The 21,501-nt window shown below is 38.4% G+C and overlaps 1 protein-coding gene across 2 annotated transcripts in view; it reads right to left on the reverse strand.

The window, feature by feature from the left end:
* The window catches only part of COL9A1 (collagen type IX alpha 1 chain), a 97,054-nt gene that overhangs the window by 74,890 nt on the left and 663 nt on the right, over nucleotides 1-21,501 (reverse strand). The window contains exons 2-7 of one of the 2 annotated variants that reach the window (XM_019663977.1): nucleotides 21,426-21,499; nucleotides 20,113-20,190; nucleotides 19,847-19,979; nucleotides 13,635-14,031; nucleotides 1,133-1,216; nucleotides 360-380 (exon numbers count right to left, since the gene is read on the reverse strand). In XM_019663977.1, coding sequence (XP_019519522.1) covers nucleotides 360-380; nucleotides 1,133-1,216; nucleotides 13,635-14,031; nucleotides 19,847-19,979; nucleotides 20,113-20,190; nucleotides 21,426-21,499 — 787 coding nt within the window. Of the gene's footprint in view, nucleotides 1-359; nucleotides 381-454; nucleotides 725-1,132; nucleotides 1,217-13,634; nucleotides 14,032-19,846; nucleotides 19,980-20,112; nucleotides 20,191-21,425; nucleotides 21,500-21,501 lie in introns of those variants that run through there. The other variant, XM_019663978.1, reaches the window with a different exon arrangement.

Genomic DNA, 21,501 nt, shown 5'->3' on the forward strand with positions numbered 1-21,501 from the left:
TTCCCGCCTTCTCTCGCCTCCTGCTTTTTTGACTGTGACCAGGAAAGGGGGAGGGCAGGCAAGAAGCAGCCATGCTAAAAAATTAAGCCCGGGTCTCGAGACACCATGGCCTTCAGCGCACGAGCCTGCAGTGTTAGGGCCCAGGTGGGGACAGGAGGAGGCTCCCTCTCCTGGACCGAGGGGTCATCTAGGGCTCCCGACTCCCACGGTGCTTGCTGCAGTTGTTTCGGGCTGGAGGGAGCGTGCAGCCCCAGAGCCCTGGGAATGCTCCACCTTCCCCACGGCTCCCCAGACGGCTGTGCCCCCACCTTTCCCTGTGTGCTCTTGAAACATGCAAACACTTCTCGCCCCCAGCTTACCTGATCAAGGGTCTGGCTGGGCTGGAGAAGTAAAGATGGGAAGAAAGTGAGAGGCCTCCCCCCCACCCCCCATCTCCAACTCGCGCACAACTTACTTGAGCCGCACACAGGCAGAGCCCTGACAGCAGCAGTCGCAGCCCAAGGGCTCCGTGGTCCCGCGCGGTCCAGGCCATGCCCTCCGCCCTCTGCTAATCCCCGGGGTCCACTGGGCCTCCTACCGCCCGGCTAAGCTTCCGGACCCGCCACGCGCATGAAGCGGCACTTACTCCCCTCCAAAAGTGCCCCCAGGAGTAGTGGTTGCAAAGGTGCCCCGGCCAGGGAGGCGTAAGTTCCTCCTGTTTATGAATGGCCCTGGAGAGGGTCCTGGGGATTGGAGGATAGCTTGCGGGGCCGGGAGGACGGATAAAATGACAACAGTCTCTCTTAACCCTTTCCCCGCGGCCTGAGTGCTCGGCTCTGCCTCTGCCCGCCCTAGTGCAGGCTCTCGCAGTCCTCAGAGCCTCCTCCGGTCACCTGTGTGCCCTTGGGGGCTGCGAGTTGACGTACTGCAGGGATGTTTTGGAGGGGAGTAGGGAGGGTCGTAAGCCACCAAAGGTAGACCCGGACACCCGGGGCTTATTTCTACCCATCAGAATGTTGGGGGGACCAGTTCTTCCTTCATATTCACCTTGTCTGTACAGCAAAGCCTGGACTTTTTGGAGAAAGGGTGGGGAGGTAGGGTAGGGGAAGTCAGCTGGGTGGAAGTGGCCTTTGCAGGTGGTCAAGGGACTCACCGTTATCCTGACTGGCAGCTCATGGCAAGTCTCTCTGCTGGGCCGCAGTGGGTCACAATGTATCAACATCCATTGAAGTTCAAACTGGACAAAAACAGCGGACAGTCAGTGAGGAACTTTTGGAGGACAGAAGCAAGTCATTTAAGACCGCGATGAGTTTGTTTGTAAGTGTGGTCCAGTTGCTAAGCGACTGGAGACCAACTTGAACTGGTTGATCTCTGGACCAGGACTTTTGTTGTTCCTTGAATATAAATTTCCACTGGAAATGGGCTGGAAGCCCTTCCCAGGTTTCTCTGATCATTGGATGCAGATGTCTTTAGCTCTGGGTTACTCCAGGATAGCCCTAGACAGGAAGCAGATCACTGGCACTGACTTTGTGTTTCTATCCTCATCACAGCCTCAAGAAGTGATTCTATTAAAATGAATCTCAGAGAGAACAAGGAACTGTCAATAAATGTCAGAGTCTGGATAGGAACCCAGGCGGATTGAAATCCACAGAGAACATTTGCGCTAAGAGCTTACATGGGAGAAGATTAGAGACAGAGGTACCCAAAGAGGTGGCACCCAGGAATAAAGTAAAGGGAAAAAAATCTGGTCCTGGAATAATGTGCATGCTAGAGAAGTCATTCTTCATGGAGTGGTCACAGCTTAAAAAGGAAATAGGAACTACCAGAAATGGTGGGAGTGAGAGGGAAATCTAGGAGTCAGGGGAAAAACAAAATAATAAAAAATATTTCAATTTGGTATAATCTTATCCATTGGTTGAAGAGATATAACATTTTTAGACACTTGAAATCCAAATATATCCTGACAACTCCTTACATTTTAGCAGGTTCAAAGGGAGAAAGGAGAGGGGAACAGGAAAAATAAACAAAACAAACAAACAAAAAAATGCATAACAGAAAGAGTGGCCAGTTCTGAATCTGAAAGCCTCAGGTGACAAGATTTTAAAATATATATGTACCCTAAAGGAAGCCTGCCACAATGTGCCTTGCTGGCCCCTCTTAAATAGAGAAAGTTCCTTGCTAGGCACCTCAAATCAGATCCATATTTCTTGGTAAGCTGATTCTCCTGGCATTATGCAAATGTCTACTTAAGTATCCAGGTCCCAAATCTAAACACTATCTCTCTTCTTTCATCCAATAGTGAGTTGCACTCCATCCCACCTGCCAAATGGACTTTAGGTCTGCTGGATCTAGATTTAAATTAGATACTTCCCCCCCCCCCAATGTTATGGAAATGTCCAGAATTAAAGTTACTGGATGGAAAATCAAAATTGGAGAGGACAGACAATGAAATCTTTCCCTTCTACCTATACTGAAGGGAAATTTAAATAAAAGGAAGTTTCCTATTTTATAAAAGGGTCAAAATAATACATTAAACTTTCACATTCTTACATTGACACCTTTTCTCACATGATTCTAACTGTCCTAAAGTTCTTCTCTATCTCCATTGTTCTTGCTTCTCTCAAATTACCATGCCTTTTCTTCAGAAAATGTGGGCATCTGGAAAAAGGAGTTAAGTGGGATGAAAAGAAAGTGAGCAGCTAAATCATAAAATATCTTGAGATGGAAATTTATCTATGAATTGTATGAAAATTATCTGTGTCTTCGTGGTGTGAATTATTTAAGACCAGAATACTGACATCCTATAAAAGAACTGCTTTCCAGACTACACAAGGTCTTGCAAGTAAGAAAATTACTTTAATCAAACCCTATTTTTATTAGAATAATCCTGTTTGCTTGGAAGAGCTTTTATTTTGGTTTTGTTCTAAACTGCAGTGGAAATTTTAAAAGGAAGATAAAGGAAAGAATGGAACACCCTTGTCCTTAATGAATACCAAATACCTAGCAGAGCCTCAAACAACTCTTTGAAGCAGATCACACATGGCTAAGAGAGGTTAAATCATTTGCCACAGGACAGACAGCTAGTAAAAGACAGAGCTAGCCTTCCAAATGTGCCTGAGTCTAAAATAAGGCTTTCTCTACTTTCCTACTCAGCCTCCCCAAAGAATACAGGATGAGTTAGAATGTTCTAAGGGGGTAACCAATGGTGATTGAACATTTGTATTAAAGATAAATAGAAGTTATCTAGAAATTAAAACCTGTAAGATTGTTTTCCAATGTCTGCTAAAAAGCTTCAGGATTAGATTAAGAAACTTCCATAAGAATTCAAACTTTTCCCTATTTGCATGCTTGTTACAGAAATATATCCAGAAGCAAAATTTCTAGCATCCAAAAACCGACAGCTATTTCTTTATGCAGCTATGTATTCATGTGTATAACAAAATATCACATAGGAAAGAGAATTATAAATTTTTTCCTCGATGATCAGATAAAAAAATATTACCAGAATAAGCAAAGATGTCTCCCCACTCCCTAACTCTCAAAATAAGAGAGACCACTCATATGATTTTATTCACGAAGTCCTTTGTAAACTGGTAACTCAAACTAGGTTTGGATTGTATGTGTGACATTTTAATTCTCAAAAATAGTTCCTACCTTAATCACCCTGAGAAACATTAATTATATGGCTAACCAAGAGACCTATATTCTTTGTTTAGATAGATCATTAAAGTTACTTATTGCAAATGCAAAGTGATTCATTAAGCTGTTTTCTCAAAAGAGTAATTCTCTCTGGATAACCCGCTACAACTGTTTAAATATGTGAGATGCAATTGTGGCACAGGATAATGAGGGAATGAAATGTAATTCCTCTATGAATACAGGCTGGGCTGCTCAGGGTGTGACATAGATCAGAGGTTTCTGAACACATCTGTGCATCCACATAAACACCACCTACATACTAATAATCATCTACACAACAACCATTTTTTGGCATGCAATATGAATTCCAATTTGCATGTTAATTACTTTCAAGGAAGATTGGCAGAGTTCCTTTGTAAAAGTCACTTTCATTATACATCTAACATGCTGATTTCCACATGTCCCTCATTTTCATACCTGGAATCATGCTTTTCTTTGAATATGCACTGACATAACATATTTGACAAGTATTTTAATTTAGTCCTCAGTAAACATTTTTGAAGTCCCAATATAAGTGAATCACTAAGGGAAACCAAAGATACTCTCTCCTCCTACAAGGAGTTTACAAGTTGTAACACTAGAGAAAAAATACAAGTAGAGAAACAAAAAGGTTTAAAAAAAAAGTCTGTTAAAACATACAATGCCCTAGCACAACCCAACCTTCTCAACATAAAATACTTCACCATTGTCTCAGAGAAGGCTGAGTTGTGTGAGGGGCGGTAGATGCCTTACATTCGCTCAGATTGACATTATCCAGCTCTTTTTTAGAAAAAACTAAGATATAATTCCTTTCCCTAAGCTAGAATAGTGTCCAGCTGACAACACATTAAAACAAGCAATTTTGTCCCCAACTCTCTACTCTTTTAATAGGACTAGTGATTTCTAGTTATTTTGTTAGGTTTGTTGATAAATATAAATAAGTTATTTAAGCCCTTCATAAGAACTAAACAAAGAGCAGACAACCAACTTTTCCTCCTGAGAGATAATTCTAATGACAAACTATGGAACTTGGCTCAATATTAATAGGAATGACACAAGGCTTGATTTTTTGCAAACTCAATTATGTTTCATTAAGCTTTTGTCTACTCAGCAACCACAAATATTTAAAGAAATACTTGAATTCTCATATCTTATTCTTCTTTTATGACAAAATGTTGGTTTCTATCATCATGAAAGACCTCCTCCCCATCAAGCTTCATGATTGCTGAGCAGAAGACTCTCAACTACCTTGAAAACAGAAAATTTCCCAACTCTATGTAACCTGGGCCATGCAGTTTCAGACACAGTGCTAGAAATTGTACTTATGTATAAGTAGGTGACAATCACCTGAATTGTACCAAAGGCAGAGGCAGAATGGTGAAAGGAAAGAGCAGGAGGCTTGGAGTTAGCAGAGTTGGCATGTAGTAATTTATTCATTTTTTTATTCATGTGCTTTGATATTAATGCAAAAGACACAAAAATGTTTAGTATACAGGGTAGTCGCTAGCCAAAAAAATGCTTTGACAATAAATACTATTGCAGTTGATATGTGATATGGCTAAGGTCATCAACAAGGGAAGCATACAGCATGCCAAATGTGAGTAGGACCCTGAAGAGCAATTGAGATTTTCATAAGCAGATATGGGGAGGGCAACAGAGTTCTGAAAACAGGACGTGACAAGAACAAAGCATAAGGGTGGAAAGTGATGTACAGAGAAGAGACCAGATTTGCTATCGCAGAGTAGATATCAGATTTCCACCCTTTGAATTCTGAGCTAAGAAATTTAAATATTTGGGCGTAGCTAATTATTGGATTGATAGCAAAGAATTTTCTGCAACAGGGATAAGAATGGAGAAAGGTGGCCTGGTGTAAAAGAGCATTTCAAGGAGATTCACGTGGTAATAAAAGCCTGATCCTTTAAGGCAGAAGCCATCTACTGTAGTAGAACATCAAGAAGTGCTTCACTCAGGATGATGGTAAGCCATGCTGAGTTATGTGCCCACTTAAAATCAATCCTCCCCTCATGCCACATCCCTCTTCAGCTGCCATCCTGTTTCCTGTTCCCCTTCATACAAAACTCAAAATGATCATCTATATTTATTGCCTCCAATTCCTCTCCCTCCCATTCTCTCTTGAACACTTTCCAACTTGGCTATTATTCCCTCTACTCCAATGGGTTTTTTCTCAAGATCACCCTCAATGGTTTCTAAATCCAATGGTCAGCTCTCAGTCCTCATATTATTTGATTTATCTACAGCATTTGAGTGGATGGACTATTCCATCCTCGTTGAAATATTGGGTTGTCGGAAAAGTCATGACATACTTTTTCTATGTTTTTCAAAGGTCATTTATTTATATAAAGAACAAAGATCAACCAATGATATATTGCCTGTTTTGTTCAATAACCTTTTGCCATCTTTCAGTGAGCTTTATAATTCCTTATTCATAAAAGGACCTGTCTTTATCTGCAAAAAACTGAACAAGGTGCTGATTTACAGCCTCATCTGAATTAAACATTATACCATGCAAGGAGTTTGAAGACAGCGAAACAAGTGGAAGTCTGATGGCGCAAGGTCAGGCGAGTATGGTGGGTGTGGCAACACATCCCATCCAAGCTCCAATAATTTTTTTTTTAAGATTTTTATTGGGGAATTGGGGGGATGGGAACAGCGCTGGGGAATTGGGGGAAGGGGAACAGTCAAGTTGCTGTCATTTTGTTCTTCAGTCTAGTTGTGGAGGACATTGCTTCACTGGCCCAAGTTGGCACCATCATTGAGCTCTTCCCAGGCAAGGCATATCAGTCGCTGGCTTTTGGATGGCCGCTCACGCTGGCTGCTGACTACACACGGTAGCCCATGGCAACCCATGGTAGCCCATGGCAACCCATTGCAGCAGGGGCTGCTGCCTAGGCCGTCTCTAGTGACTCATGGCAGCCCAGCTCCAGGTTGAGCTGTTGTTCAGCATCTTAGCTGTAGAGGGCAGTGTCACTGGCCCTCATATATGGGATCCGAACCGGGGCCCTCTGGCGTCCCAAGCCAGTTCTTAACCATCATGCCGCTCGGCCAGCCCAAGCTCCAATAATTTTTAACAGGGTGATCAAACTTGTGTGTGGTCTCACGTTGTCGTGATGAAACACAACTCCTTTACAATTAACAAGCTCTGGATGTTTATGGATGATGGATTTGTTCAAATTGTCGACAGTACACATTCGAATTGATTGTTTGGTTCCTTGGTAGGAGCTCAACAAACAGGACACCTTTAAAATCCCACCACAATGAGAGCATAACCTTCCTCTGATGAATGTCTGCTTTCGATGTCTTTTGAGGTGAATCATCACATCGAGACCAAGACTGTTTGCGTACCACATTGTTGTAAACAATCCACTTCTCATCACCAGTTATCAGTTGCTTCAAAAAAGGATCGTTTTCCTCACATTTAATGAGCATATTGCAGATATTTATACACGCCGTCAAATGAACTTCTTTGAGTTCATGTGGAACCTAAATATCGAGCTTACGTATCCCAGCTTCTTCAGATGGTCGTGAACACTTGAATGTTCTGCAATCTCTCATCATGTAATATAGGTTTGATTTGATCAATGCCTTTATTTTGTCATCATTAACCTTGGTCATGTCTTTTCTGACAACTCAATACTATTTTCCCTTGACTTTCAGGGAATCACAATCTCCTAGTTCTCTCCTGCTTTTCTTGGTCTCTTTGGCTAAATCTCAGAAACCTCTAAATGTTGGTTGTTTCAGGGTTCAGTTCTAAGGCTTCTCTATTACTTACATTCATCTCTCAGTGATTGCATCTTGTTTCATTGCTTTAAATACCATATATACGTTGACAACTCCCAGAGCTCTATTTCCAGCTGGACCTGTCTCTGATCTAGCAGTCTGCCTGCTCACTATCTTCACTTGGATGTCTACTAGTGATCAAACTTAAATGTTCCAAACTAACTCCTACTATTTTTGCTGATAGCTGCTCTTCCCACAGTCTTTCCCATCTCAGTAAATGGCAACTCTATTTTTCCAGTTCGTCCCACCAAAAATATTGACATCATCCTTGTCTCTTCTTTCTCTCTTGCACTTCAAATCCTGTTTGCTTTACCCTCAAACTATATCAGGATCTGACCATTTTGAGCCATATTCACCACGACCACCCTCTTCTAAACTAAGACCATCCCTGCCTGAATTATTGCAGTAGCCTCTTAAGGTCTCTTCCTAAGGTACCTCTAAATGGCCTGTACTTCTATCCATCACAGTATATTGCTAAAACAGCAGCCAAAGAGATACTTTTAAAAAATGAGAACATGATGATTACTTATTCATAATCATTCTGATAGCTTCCCATCTCACACACGAGATCCAACATGCTAACACAATGTTGGCATCCTCACTCAGTCATGGTACCTCTCCAGCCCCAGTGCCTACTTCTCTCAGTCTCATTCCAGCCCCACTGGTCTCCATGTTGTCCTCAAACATAGCAGACAACACCAACACCAGTCTCTTCCCATTCCATGTTCTCTCTCCCTTGGATCCTCCTCCCCGAGATATCCACACGCTAATTCATTCAACTCCTTCAGGTTTCTGTTAAAATTTTTTCTCAGGGAGGCCCTCTCTCCAGAAACTCCAATTTCCTGCTTCATTTACCTCTGTAGGACTTATAACCACCTGGCATATGACACATTTACTCATTTATCCATTAGTGTTCATCTCTCCCCAGTCTAAATGTGAGCTTCATTCAAGCTTTAATTTCTGTCTCTAACTTAGCAGATATTTAATCAATAGTTGTTAAATGTTAATAAATGAATATATACAAATAGATAAGAAATACAGTAAAGAAAATTAATATTGTTTTTCTTCTGGTTATTGTTTTTCTTCTGGTTTGGTTGCAAGATGGGGCAAGACCCTTCCCCTGTCTGGGTTTCATTTCTTCACGTGTAAACTGAAAGATTTGGGTTAAATGCCCTCAATGTTTCCTCTACCTCTGAAAGCCCGTGATTCTATTGACACCACATTGTAACCAAAGAAACTAACCATACAGAGATTAATATAAAGAGAAGGAAAAAAGCCACTGAATTAATCTCTTGTCTTATAGCCACCCAGTCTACATAACAAAGATTTCTTTATGCTCATAACCCATGCAAACTTTAATAGAAAAAGAAAAATTAATAGCACTAATATTTTTTAGATTGTAAGGGTATGGGCACAGTTGAAGCCAATAAAATGTTTTAGTGTTTTCAATTTTCCATTAAAAACAAGTTTGGCCATCATTTAGTTCTTATTCTAGTTATCCATAGCCCCTTCCCATGGCTTGGGCAATGGATAACTAGGTTAGCAGCTCTTTTGCTGTGTGTCCTTCTCCTGTCATTCCCACCTAGTAAAAAATCCAGTTGACGTTAATACGGTCTATGATGCAGCAGGCTAGATTTTATCTTTAAAAAATTGTTTTGATAGTCAGCGTTCAAAAATAGTCCAATCAAATCACACCAAAGTGTTATAAAAAGTATCTCCTATGGATATGTTCAGATTACCTTACTATTACATTTGTATTTATTTAATACTTCCAAGTGAAAAAGTATTTGTTAAAGGTGTATTTGTCAAAAACAATTTTGTAAGCAAATTAGTTTAGATACTATACATAGTAGATGTCATGCACTTCTTAAATCACAAAAAACATATCTTCCTAAAATATTTCTTAAATACCAGAAACAATATCAATCACAACCTCATAACAGATTTTCCTATGTTACTGTTAATGAAACTTTCATTGGTTTTACATATGGAGGTTAGTATGATGTAATTCTATGGAGTAAAGGACAGATAGCTCCTCCATCAACAATTTTGTTGGTTCTTTCTATTTGCACTCACATTTTCTCTGAATTTAACAAAAATAACATAGAGCAACACATTTGAAATGCCCTTTGAAAAGCATTATATCTGTCTCATTAATCATGTTCACACTGTTTTATTTGGAATATACGTAAGGGAAAAAAAAGGGTTTGAATCATGTATTTGTAAAACCACATAAACGTTTATCCCCCATCAAACAAGCCCAAACCCTCACTGTACATTGCTGAAAAGGGAAAAGGGCCAGCTTTGCTTTCTAATAGAGCTGTACCAAATAACTCTCCTAGGCAATCAGGCTGACAACAAACAATAAAGAACCTGTCATAAAATAACATGTTTTTATGGTATGCTGCCAGGAAACTGAGCTTTGCAGTGGGATAAATAGCACCATCCTAAAATATGGGCACAAAGGAGAATAGGAAATATGGGATTTATTGCTTCAAAATCAAACTAACCATGTATTTCAGCAATGCATTGGGCAAAAAACATAAAATGCTCTGCGGTCACTAAATAACCATGAACGATGAGAAGGTGTTTGAGTTGTAGACCACGTGAGCAGCTATATTGCAAGCCTTACGAAACCTCTTGAAATTGGTTTCCTTTTCCAATTTAGAAAAGGGAAAGAGACCAAAGATGGAATAGATAGGGGGAAATCACAAACAAGTACAATATGAATGAGTCTGTTAGCATTAATACTCCATCAAATGTTGTTTTCGGTTGCCTTTTTTATTACGCAGTGCCTAGGGCTACCTTCTGACATCTGCTAATACTTTTAGAATGGATGTTTGCTTTTGATTTACTTACTAAAGAAGAGCAAGTGTTGATCCTGAAAAAAGTATTCAATTAATGTAGAATGTCAAAGATTAGGATGAATCTAATTTCATGAAGAAAAATTAAAAATATTGTTTGCATGCTATTGGCACCTTTCTTTATAATTTAAGATTTCTCACATAGTAATATTGAATATTTGCTGTCTCTTATTGAGAGAAGGGTTCCCTGTCAGTGCACTGCTTCTACCTCTCAGAATGTATGCACACCACTACTCATCACTCTCTAAGTCTTCAAGGGACAGTTAGTCACTGATAATCTTCAGTAATTGTCAGCAACTTTAGCTGACAATTAGATTTCAGCTAATTAGTGAGATTAGAGGCCGTATAATAAAAACAAGGATGTAGGAACAACTTGTGGGCAGTAGAGCTTTATCTGGGGACTTATATGAGTATTTGACTATTCTTAGTCCAGAAAAGTGAGTAGTATGGGAAAACGAATAATGCTTGAAAAAGGAAGAATTGATAAATGTGGAAATTCCCAAATGAGAGTCCCTTTGCCTAGAATACTGGACCTTACCTTCTCCTGGATAATTCTTATTCATCCCCAGGTTTCCTCTCAGACATCATCTTCTTTAGGAAAAACCCTTGAACCCCACTTTCATGCCTCCCTGTTCTGATCTGAGGAACTGTTTCCATGTCCTTCCATTCACTATCATGGTCCTTACTGTGTTATGTTGTCATCGTTTACTATCTCAACCCCTCACACTCTATAGACTGAAGAACACAAGATCTGTGATTTATTTAACTTTGTATATGCAGCATATAAGCACATGATGAAAGTTTACTAAACAAATAAACAAGTAGAATTAATGCCTAAGGTCATGTTTTATACTATACAATCTCCCCTCTTTTTTAAAAAAGCAAAACACTTATTTTGTTTGTCCTGCAAAATAAATTCTGAAAATTCTATGCAAACGACAAATGTCTTCCAAAATGAGAATAATGAGAAGCTTTATAAGGAAAGATATGTGGTTACACATATTTTTATTTTTTATCAAAGGAAACTTGGTTGGCATAGCAGAAACTAAGGTAGATTGGAAATTTTATCCTAACACTGTTTCTTACTAGCCAAGAAACTTGCTTGAGGTCATTTCTTCAACTGAGAAATGAAGATAATCCTATCTATGCTTGCTATCGTATAAAATTGCTGCAAGGATCAATAAATTAGTGGGAATGAAAGAATTTTGAAAATGTTAAATTAGTATATTAAGGGCATTAAAGAATTAAAACAGCACAAATTGATTTTTCTTACATTGAGTTTTCTACTTTTTCTTATGCAGAGTGAGAGTTGAGGAATACATTTTGGTGGTAAATTTAAGTTTGACATTGTCACTGTCGATCCTTGGACATAAGTAGAAATTTTTTTACCTATAAGATTTAGACTCAAGTTCTTCTGTTTCCTTGTGGGGGAACCAGAATTCAGTATGAAGGAAAAAGAAATTGTGCATGCCTGTTTCGAGTACTTTTAACATTTGGCTACAGTGCACTGACTGGAAAGCTCCCTGGTGGACCAACAGCAAAATGTAACACCAGCTTCCAGGTTCTTTCTTGCACATGGCACAACAAAATAGAAGATAACTGGACCTAACTGCTAGGACTAGATTTGGCAGAAAACCTATAATCAGCTGTGACATCGTTGACTAGACTTTAATATAATGGGCAATATTGTAACTTTACTGCTCTGGCAATCAGATAATTTAATAGCATTCAGCATTATAGTGAAATGTTTCAACAAATCAATTTTACAAGTGCTTGATTGATATTTATTACAGTGAGGGGGCGGTACCCTACGTCTCTTCCCCTTCACCCATGGTCCAGAAATGACACAGATATTGCAGAAGTTCAGTGTTGTCTGAAAACCATTCCAGTGCCACGGGAAAGATCTTACTGCATAAAATTTCAAGATGGCACAACAGTGGTCACATCGACTTTCTAACCCAGCCACTTGAAGTGTGATAACTCATTAGCTGAAGAAAACATTCTCAAGAGTCTACAAGCCAGAGCAGTAACATGGCAGCTACAAATTGCTTCCTGTCCATCACAAAATATAGAAATTTCACACTACCCTTCACACTAATCACAATTCTTTCCTTGGAAATATGTTATTTGAACTATTCCATTACTGAGATGCCTGATATCCTTTTTTCTTCCTTTGGAGAAGGGCACAGAAACAATTCAAAATCATTGTATCACCCCTGCCTACACTCCATTATATGAGTTTTGTGACTAGAATTCAGCAGCTCCGAGACAGAGAGAGAGAGAGAAAGAGATTGACATCAATAGTTTATTTATTGAGCTGTAAATTCTTTCGTTTCCCCCAAAAGAACACTTGTACTCTAAAATATAATTTTTGTTTCTGTCAAAATACTATAAAATATCCCTTTAGAGAACTGTTCAGTGTAAGTTTCACAATTCAAAATAATAGAATTATATGGTGACAGTTGGCACAATTATGTGTCATTATATAATTCCTTACCTTTATATCCATGGCTCTCTATAGTAAAATCACAAACAGAGCTCTAAAATTCTTTACTTTTATAATATTCCATGCAAGACCTACTTCTAAATAAATATTGTGCCATCTATGTAATTTTCATTCTTGATGATCAGACACCGTATAGCTTCCTAGCCCCATCTCTCCTACACTATGCAGTTAGTATCCGTCGCCCCCTCACCCACCTCACACACACATTCACACTCACTCACATTTCCATGTACACACTTCACCCAGACCACCTGGTCTTCAGATCTTTGAATGTAGCCTACTTATTTGCTACTTCTTTTTCCTTTAATGTCCTTTTCCTCGGCTAGCATGCACTTTCTGCTCTTCTTTTGCCAATTCAAATCTTCCCATTTCAAAGTCCATAGCTTCCAAGAAGCATGGAATTCTTGACTAACTGAATCCACCATTCATGTTAACCTTAAATCGACTGTCCTCCTTAGTCATTTATACACACTATGCACCCCATCAGTTATCAGTTTCTTTACAGTTGCCTCAGAAGGTCTCTGGGTGCTCCAGGTGGGAATGAGGCATCTTCTGAGTAGGCTTTAAGCAACTCAAGAACAGGCACCATCTACCCAACTTCTGCTGATCCCCCGTTCCATCTGGTACAGGCTATACTCAAAATAGGCACCGAACGCTTTTTGAATAAGTGCTTGTGTGAATAAAAAAGACGAATAACTGTTCATTGTTTAAGACATCCAGATGATACCAAATATTTCTGATGTATTAATTTTTAGCAATCTGGATTTGATTTAATCTACCGCAGTATATGCATATGGTTTTATACTTACCGGAACAGAAACTTGAGGATTATCTGCAAGTTTTCCCAGCACAGCAAAACCATCCACACTGATTTGGCCTCTTGGCTTTATAGGTAAGGATTCAATCCTGATGCAGTCAACAAAAAGAGTAGCGCTACTTCTTTCCACACCAATCATAATCTTATGCCACTGGGAATTAAACAAGGAGGGCAAATTTGAAAAGGCTGCGGTTTGGAGACTTCCATCCAGTCCTTTGTATGAAAATGCAACAGATTTTGTTTGGCCATTAATCTTCACGCCAACTTGCTCCTTCCCCAAGGAATCCTGAATCTGCCAAATGTTCCAGTTCTTTTCAAGCGTGCTTCCAGTCATCCGAAACGTAGTTAAAAAGGAGTATTCTTCAGGCAGTCCGCTAGGATATAAATGCCTGAGTAAAATTTTAAAACAGTAAATATAAACCTTGTTTTCTGTACGGTTGCATATTATCATCTTCTCTTATTATACTATTTTAAATTCTGGACCTACAGGAAAGCTACAGTATGAAAAACTATGTAATATTTGTTCTTTCATGACTGTTCACAAAGATCTTCACAGAAGTTCAGTCATTCACATACATTAATGCTCCATTTTAAAATACACATTAAAAAAAAAAGCCTTCCCTCAAAGCTAAGGAGGGTTCCCAATGTCACCTAATTCCAACAATATTACTATTTATGCTACCTAACCAGCTGCCGTTCAGCAATTCAATCTCAGCCAAGAAACACATTCTTACAAAGTTCTTGGCAACATTTCTTCCACAAATAAAAGAAGAGATCATTTGGGCTCCAAATCAGCTCTGCTAGCTATGACACTGTTGAATTAAAGCAGCTTTTAATTTTTGTTTAATATAACATGTTAGGATTATTTGTTCTTTCAACAATTGCTTGGGTATTCTCCACAGTAATATCCTAGACCCACAACAGCATTTTGAGAATAAGTAACTGTGTAGACTTGAGTAGCTCCTTCACACTGAGAAGGTTTTTCTTTCAAAGTGTGATGTTAAATTAACAGCTGGTTGGTTGTCACTAGATGTGTGAAAGGAAAAGGTGACCAGTTCTTACTCCTCTACTCCAATCCAGTCGTTCCTCAATCTGACAACTAAGTGTTTATCATTGCTACTTCCTTTACTGCTTTAAATGGCAGCATATGATCATCAGTGTCCCTAAGATACCTCCAGTCTATATGGAAACTGATTTGGAGCTGCAACAACTACCTGGATCTTCTTCTGTTGAAGCCAAAGTGCTAAAAGCGGAGGACCAAAATTGTAAAACATCAGGACATATTAAATGTAAACTTCACCCTTTAAGGGCTTGAAGGTTATGCACTTCTACCTTCTTCCCTCTAAGTATAGAAAAATTCCTAAGTAAGGAAAAAATGCTAGGAAAACTAGATGCCAATTAATTTTGCTTGCTAAATAATAAAACTTGACATTTCTGAAAACAGTTATGGACCAAGACCCAAACTTCCAAAGAACCTTTCTTCAAGTCCAATTCCTGTTATATAGCCCCCTTCTTGAGAACAGTAAAGGAAAAAAAAAGGCAAGAATAGATATCTAAGTATATGCTGATTGAATTGTTACAAACTAAAATGAGTAACATATAAATGTATTGTATTGGAGTATGTGTTGTTGCCAATTACATTAAAACATATCGTTGGGGTCAAGAATTTCTAAACCAAAAAAAATTCCTCATTTTCAATAATGTTTAGAATAAATAAAACTTGCTAAGGTTTTCTATCTTTACGTTGACTTTAACTATAGAACTCTGTCATCCCTTATAATAGCATAAACAAGCATAAAGTAACTCTCCTGCAAATATTCTCGCAAACCAAGAAAATGTGTCTACTACGTCCATAAATATCATCACTTTGTTAGTTTTATAAAAATAACAAAAATGTAAAACTTTTATCTGAGTATTCTTTTATTATCCAAGTGCTTCTCTTAGCCATTATTTTCTAAAATGTCTTTGGTTTTTATTTTTAATACTGGGTGAATTCCTTTGTGAATACATATTCTTAAATGATTATTGGTGGTGTGTACTATACTTACTTCAAAGTTTTCAATTCATCAAATATCTTTTATGTCTGTCAAGTGTACATACAGGAGGTTTTATTAACAAAGAGGATTTACATTGAAAAAGATTCAGTTTGGAGCTAAAAAATGTATTCAAGAACTATTTGCCCATAATGGGCATGTTTACCACAACTATTTTGATATTTATTTTTAATACAGATTCTGTTTGTCATATTTTGTTTGGATTTTAGATTTTTCAGAATATACATGCCCCAGAATAACTACTAGGGAAGAAACTAAGATTCATTAATGACAGCATAATATACTGCCTACTGTATAATTATAAAATCTCATAGAAGTTTACATATTTCATTTAACTGACCTCAATTAATTTGGAGCTGGGAGATAAGTTTTAAAAGTTTTATTCAGTGATGAAATTTGACAAGTATCCATTTAAATTACAAATAGGTTATTTTAATATGATTTTCACCTAACAATCTGGATTTAACCAGATCCTTAAAGAATTTATTTTTCTTTTCTGTTCAAGATAGTTACTGTTGAGGTGAGAGGTTTTCACAGAAGGCAGATAAATCCTAATGCTTTGTCCTCTTCACTTCCTTAAAGCATTCTTCTTACAGGTTTTTTAAAAATCTGTTTTATCTATTTATTTCTTTACACATGTACTAAGCAAAGGCTGTAGAATAAATCCCTAGGGAAAAATAAACCTATTTTGTTTTGACTTTAGAAGTGCAGCAACTTGCTTTAGTGATTCTTTTGCAAAGACATCATGAGGTTAACTGAGGGATCTCTTCCAATTTGTGCTTCATCCTATCTTTCCTGCTAAATGAGCAAAGATATTAAGTTTAAGGTAGAACAGGACATAATGTTACCATGTACCTGTGAGTTGCTTATGCAATGCCAAAAACTTTTTTTATTTTAAATGGGATGGTCGATGAAATTGCTAGAAGTACAATTCATTTATAGACATGTTGTTAAACCAAGGGTATTCATTTATCTTTCTCCATATACATGAAGATTTTGTATATTTGTGTGTGTGTTTGTGTGTGTATATACAAATATAATCAAGATTAACATGTTATTAATATTTTAAACTAGGCTAATACAGTATGTCAATATAAGAGGAGAAAATTCCTTTCAGTTTCAAATAATAAAATTTATAGGTATTTGTATATTCCTAAGACCATTTAAAAATCCTCACAAGTATAATTTATAGAATAGTCAGTCCCATTATCTTTTTTGAACACCTGAGATTCTGTTCTTGCAAATATGCTATTCCCCTTGATAAGCAAACTTGACAGCATACATAATTTAAAAGAAGATGGACCTATAAATGATTTATTTCATTATGTTACAATCTGCACAGAGTCTCTTAAAAAGAGAGCCATAAAGGTTTGAATAAAAGATAAGAAGTCTTTGGACCTTGAAACATTTGTTTATGACCTTACCCCAAACAAAAGCTAAGGATTGTATTTGTTAATGCAAACAAACACAACATGTTTGTAAATTTGAATTGAGAATGTGAAACTATAATGCCTGATATAAAGAATAAAAAGCAGCAAAGAAAATATGCCACAGAATCTTTCCAAATAATTAAAAAGACAAATAAGGATAAATTGTGACTGTCACATCAGCTCCATCTGCCATACCCCTAAGAAGATCCTGATAATAGTTTATTTTCGCTGCCTTGGAACCTGTATTCCCACCATAGAAATTCCCTTTAAACCAAGGGAGTCCACTCCCTGCATGGCCTGAGAATAAGTCCAGTCCCTGCTTTTCTTGCTACCTGGTTTTTGAATGAGTAGGACTTGGAGGGCAGCTTGAAAACAAAGAGCCCACTAAGGAGAAGCTCCCATCTGCATACCTCTCCTTCTGGTGCTCTCCACTACTTACGAAAAACACTTAACCAGTGCCACTGTGTACCAGGCTCTGATCAAGCCTCTCCATTTATTAACACTTACTTTTCACAGCAACTTTTGACACAGTGATTATTATTCCTGATTTTAAACTGAGGAAACTGACGCAAAGATTCTTTAAGTAACTTGCCTGAGAACGGACCTTATTACCTATTTGGGATCTCATCTGTCTCAGCCCTTGGGCTCTCCTCCTCTTTGTATGTCTTTCTCCTACTTCCTTCTTCTACTTCTTTCCTCCTTTCATAAGGCTTGCCAGTAAAACAAGAGTTTTTAGTGTTTGTGGGAACAGGGAGTCAAGGAGATAGGGTATACGGGACATTGGTGATAGCCTGTGAAAAATAGTTAGTGATACTCTAGGCACTTCGAGAAGAGCAACAAAAAAAGATGAGCAGGTGGGCCGGCCAGTGGCGTGATGGTTAAGAACTGGCTTGGGACGCCAGAGGGCCCCGGTTCGGATCCCACATATGAGGGCCAGTGACACAGCTAAGATGCTGAACAACGGCTCAACCTGGAGCTGGGCTGCTGTGAGTCCCCAGCGACGGAGTAGGCTGCAGCCACTGCTGCAGTGGGTTGCCATGGGCTACCGTGTGTAGCCAGCAGCCAGCATGAGCGGCCAGCAGCTGCAGTGAGCAGCCGTCCAGAAAGCCTACAACTGATCTGCCTCGCCCGGGAAGAGCACAATGATGGTGCCAACTTGGGCCAGTGAAGCAACGTCCTCCACAACTAGACTGAAGAACAAAACGACAGCAACTTGTCTGTTCCCATCCCCCCAATTCCTCAATAAAAATCTTAAAAAAAAAAAAAAAGATGAGCAGGAGGTAGGGGTTCATGTGGCCTTCTATCTCTGAACTTGGAGTCAAGGACAGTGCAGATTGTGTGTTAAATTGTAGACGAGAAAATTAGGTCAGCCCTGGGGATGTTGTGTCATGTTTAATTATTTTATTAAAGAAAGAAAAAATGAAAGTTTTTAAAGCATATTTAAAAACACAATAGCACCTCTGTTCATGAAAAGAAAATATAAGCAAAAATAAGTTCATAGCTGTTAGGATGCCTTTCATCTTTCCAAATGTGAATGGTTTCCAAGGGTTAGTATCGAATAGTGGTTAGAAGTACAGCAGCCTCTGTAACCATTCTGCCTGGGTTTCAGTCCTCCCAGCTCCTCCCAACCCTGTGACCTTGTGCAAGCAATGTAAACTTTCTGGCTTCTGTTTCCTCCTCCATAAAAAATGGATAATAGTGTTCCCATCACAGGGTTGTAATAAGGATGAGATTTAATGTTAATTGGGAAGTTTACTAAAAGAGTTTAAACAATGCACTTTTATTGTTTTAGAAAATATAGTATGTTCAAAACATGAAATTTTATCTGCAATCTGGCACTATATCAGAATATTCTAATTTGACCAAAATTTTCATTGTTATAAACATTTAGAGTTTCTATAATAATCTTTTACTGTTTTAATTAATCATTATTTACCTTTACACCTTAGTTTCTATCAAAGCTCTAATTTCCTTATTTATCTATCAAAGGAATCTTAATTCTAGTAAGATTAATGCTATTTTTTAGAGTGCACTAAAACATACAATTATAATAATCACATATGAAGTATTTAGGTGATATAAAGCTGAAAGCTCTGAATCTCATTCATAGCAATGGTATGATTCAACACTTTCAAATATACTAAAGCATCTCAGTTATGAGTAATTTAAAGGATAAAAGAGTTCCAAAGGAAGAGATAAAGTAGAGGATTTTTTCTTATTATTACCACTACCATTGTTTCTATTATCTTTATTCTACTTTTGCTTTTGTTTGGTTCCTGCCAGGAGCCAAGCACTGTATGTGTGCTTCTATTTCAGCACCTGGACGTTTGAACAGCACCATTGTGAGTCTTCTAACCACTCCGTGGTTTCTAGTTAAATTTATGCTTAACCTCTGGCACTTTTCACAGAGGGTCCTTTCAGTCAAAACCAGACAAATTATAGAAAAACAGAGAGTAAAGTAATAAGAACATGTCCTGAATCAATGTGTAACAGTCTCAGTGATTTTTTTTCCAGGAATAGGACATAAATCACATACTGAAAACATGAAGAACATTCATATATTCAAGGCACTGAAGATAGGTAGGTAAATAAATTCTTTCATCTTTAAATAAAATCCTGATCCAAGAAACATTGAGCATAAGAAGATGCTATAACATTGGCTAGGTTTTCATTTAAAAAAATGCAATTGAGGCAGATAATTAAATTTATATATATGTCACCTGGTTGGAATCCTGAAGTCTACATTGTTTCCCAGTTTGTAAGCCACTTGTAATGCCGTTGACCCCACAACTCTTTGGATGGCTCTTCTGGATGCTGCTTTATCTACCTGGAACTGAGAAATCAAGTCAAACCCTATAGAAAGGGAACACAAAACAAAAAGTACAAAATGAGATTGGTGTTATTCCTTTCCACAACCTTCCCAAATAACAGAATGTATCAGCTGGGTTTATAGAAATTGTGCATTTTCAGGTACACTGCTACTCACCTGGTAAGTCATCTTGCCCAATCCTGACTTTCGGACACAGTTCATTTTCACCATTAGAATCTGAATTGACAGGAAATCCTGCAAAAAAGAGATCTTGTGTCATCCTACTTCATATCTTTCAAGGATCATGGGGATGTGTCAATAATAATCAGAGCTGAAAAACTATTAAAAGTACAATATTATACCAAGCAGCGTGCTTATAAATAATGTATTGGGCTTTAACTCTGTGACTCTATGATTATAATTCATTCATCTTTGACTCATCCTGGAAAGGAGGCAAGCCAGAAAGTTGCTTTAATAATTGGTGCTGGGAAAATCTTCCTTTTGGGGAAGTTAGGAATTTGGAACCAGAGCTGACAACCTTCTGAATGGCACCGTGTCAGAAGCCAGTCTGGAAAATTTCTGGTGGTTTGGGCTAGCAAATATTCCTTCAACACCACAAATTTTAGAATTCCTAAGAGAATCCAAAGCCAACCTTGAGCCAGTTCAATGAGACTCCTGGAGAGTGTAGTTCTTAGGACTCTTTGTCAGGTAGAAAAGGGGTTTGGGGTGAGTCTCAGGATTTCCTATTGCTAAATAGAATATACAGAACACATTTGATTTCATAAATTCATTCTAAGAGATCAAATAAAGTTCCCACTAAATTATTGCTATATCCTAAAATGGAGAAGAGTAACAAGAAGACAATCATGAGAATTAAATGCTCAATTTGATAAGGAATCCTAGAATGAAATTGGGTGCTTCTCACACAAACAAATGGAAGGTTTCAGGTAGTGTTTTTTCACTACCACAAAAGGCCTCCTGTAACTGTCTAACCTCAGTGCCCTGATGAGACTCATCTGATGACAGAGACTTCCTAGACTTCAGAAAAAGAATTTTACATTTACAAAGCTTTGACCCAGCTATCCCAGTACATTCAATGTAATGTTTATACCTCCCCCAATCCCCAAATCATTGGCTTCTACCCATCCATCTATCCATCCATGCATCCATCCATCCATCTATCCGTCCATCTGTCCATCTATCCCTCCAACATTCAGAATCACCATCTGAACCAGGTAGGCACTGTGCTAGGCACTGTAGCACACAGACTGGCTTTCCTGCCAACTTCAATCACAGCCAGGACTCTTTTTTTACACCCAGCATTGACCACAGAAAACCAGCCAGAGAGCACACTCATAGCCAAAGCAGGACTGAAGAGTGAGGCTGTGAAGGACCATGGATGTCTCACTCGGTTCTCACGCAGCCACAGCCCTGCCTAATCCCTTCTGGGAACAAGTAGTATTTCAAAGTCTAGTAACCATGGCCCTTACTTGGGCGACGCTTGACAGCTGCAGATGCCCAGGGTCCTAGGAAACTGCACGCAAACAAAAAAACTGGAATTTTCCT

The sequence above is a fragment of the Hipposideros armiger genome, unplaced genomic scaffold (genome assembly GCF_001890085.2).
Source record: "Hipposideros armiger isolate ML-2016 unplaced genomic scaffold, ASM189008v1 scaffold_413, whole genome shotgun sequence".
Taxonomy (NCBI): domain Eukaryota; kingdom Metazoa; phylum Chordata; class Mammalia; order Chiroptera; family Hipposideridae; genus Hipposideros; species Hipposideros armiger.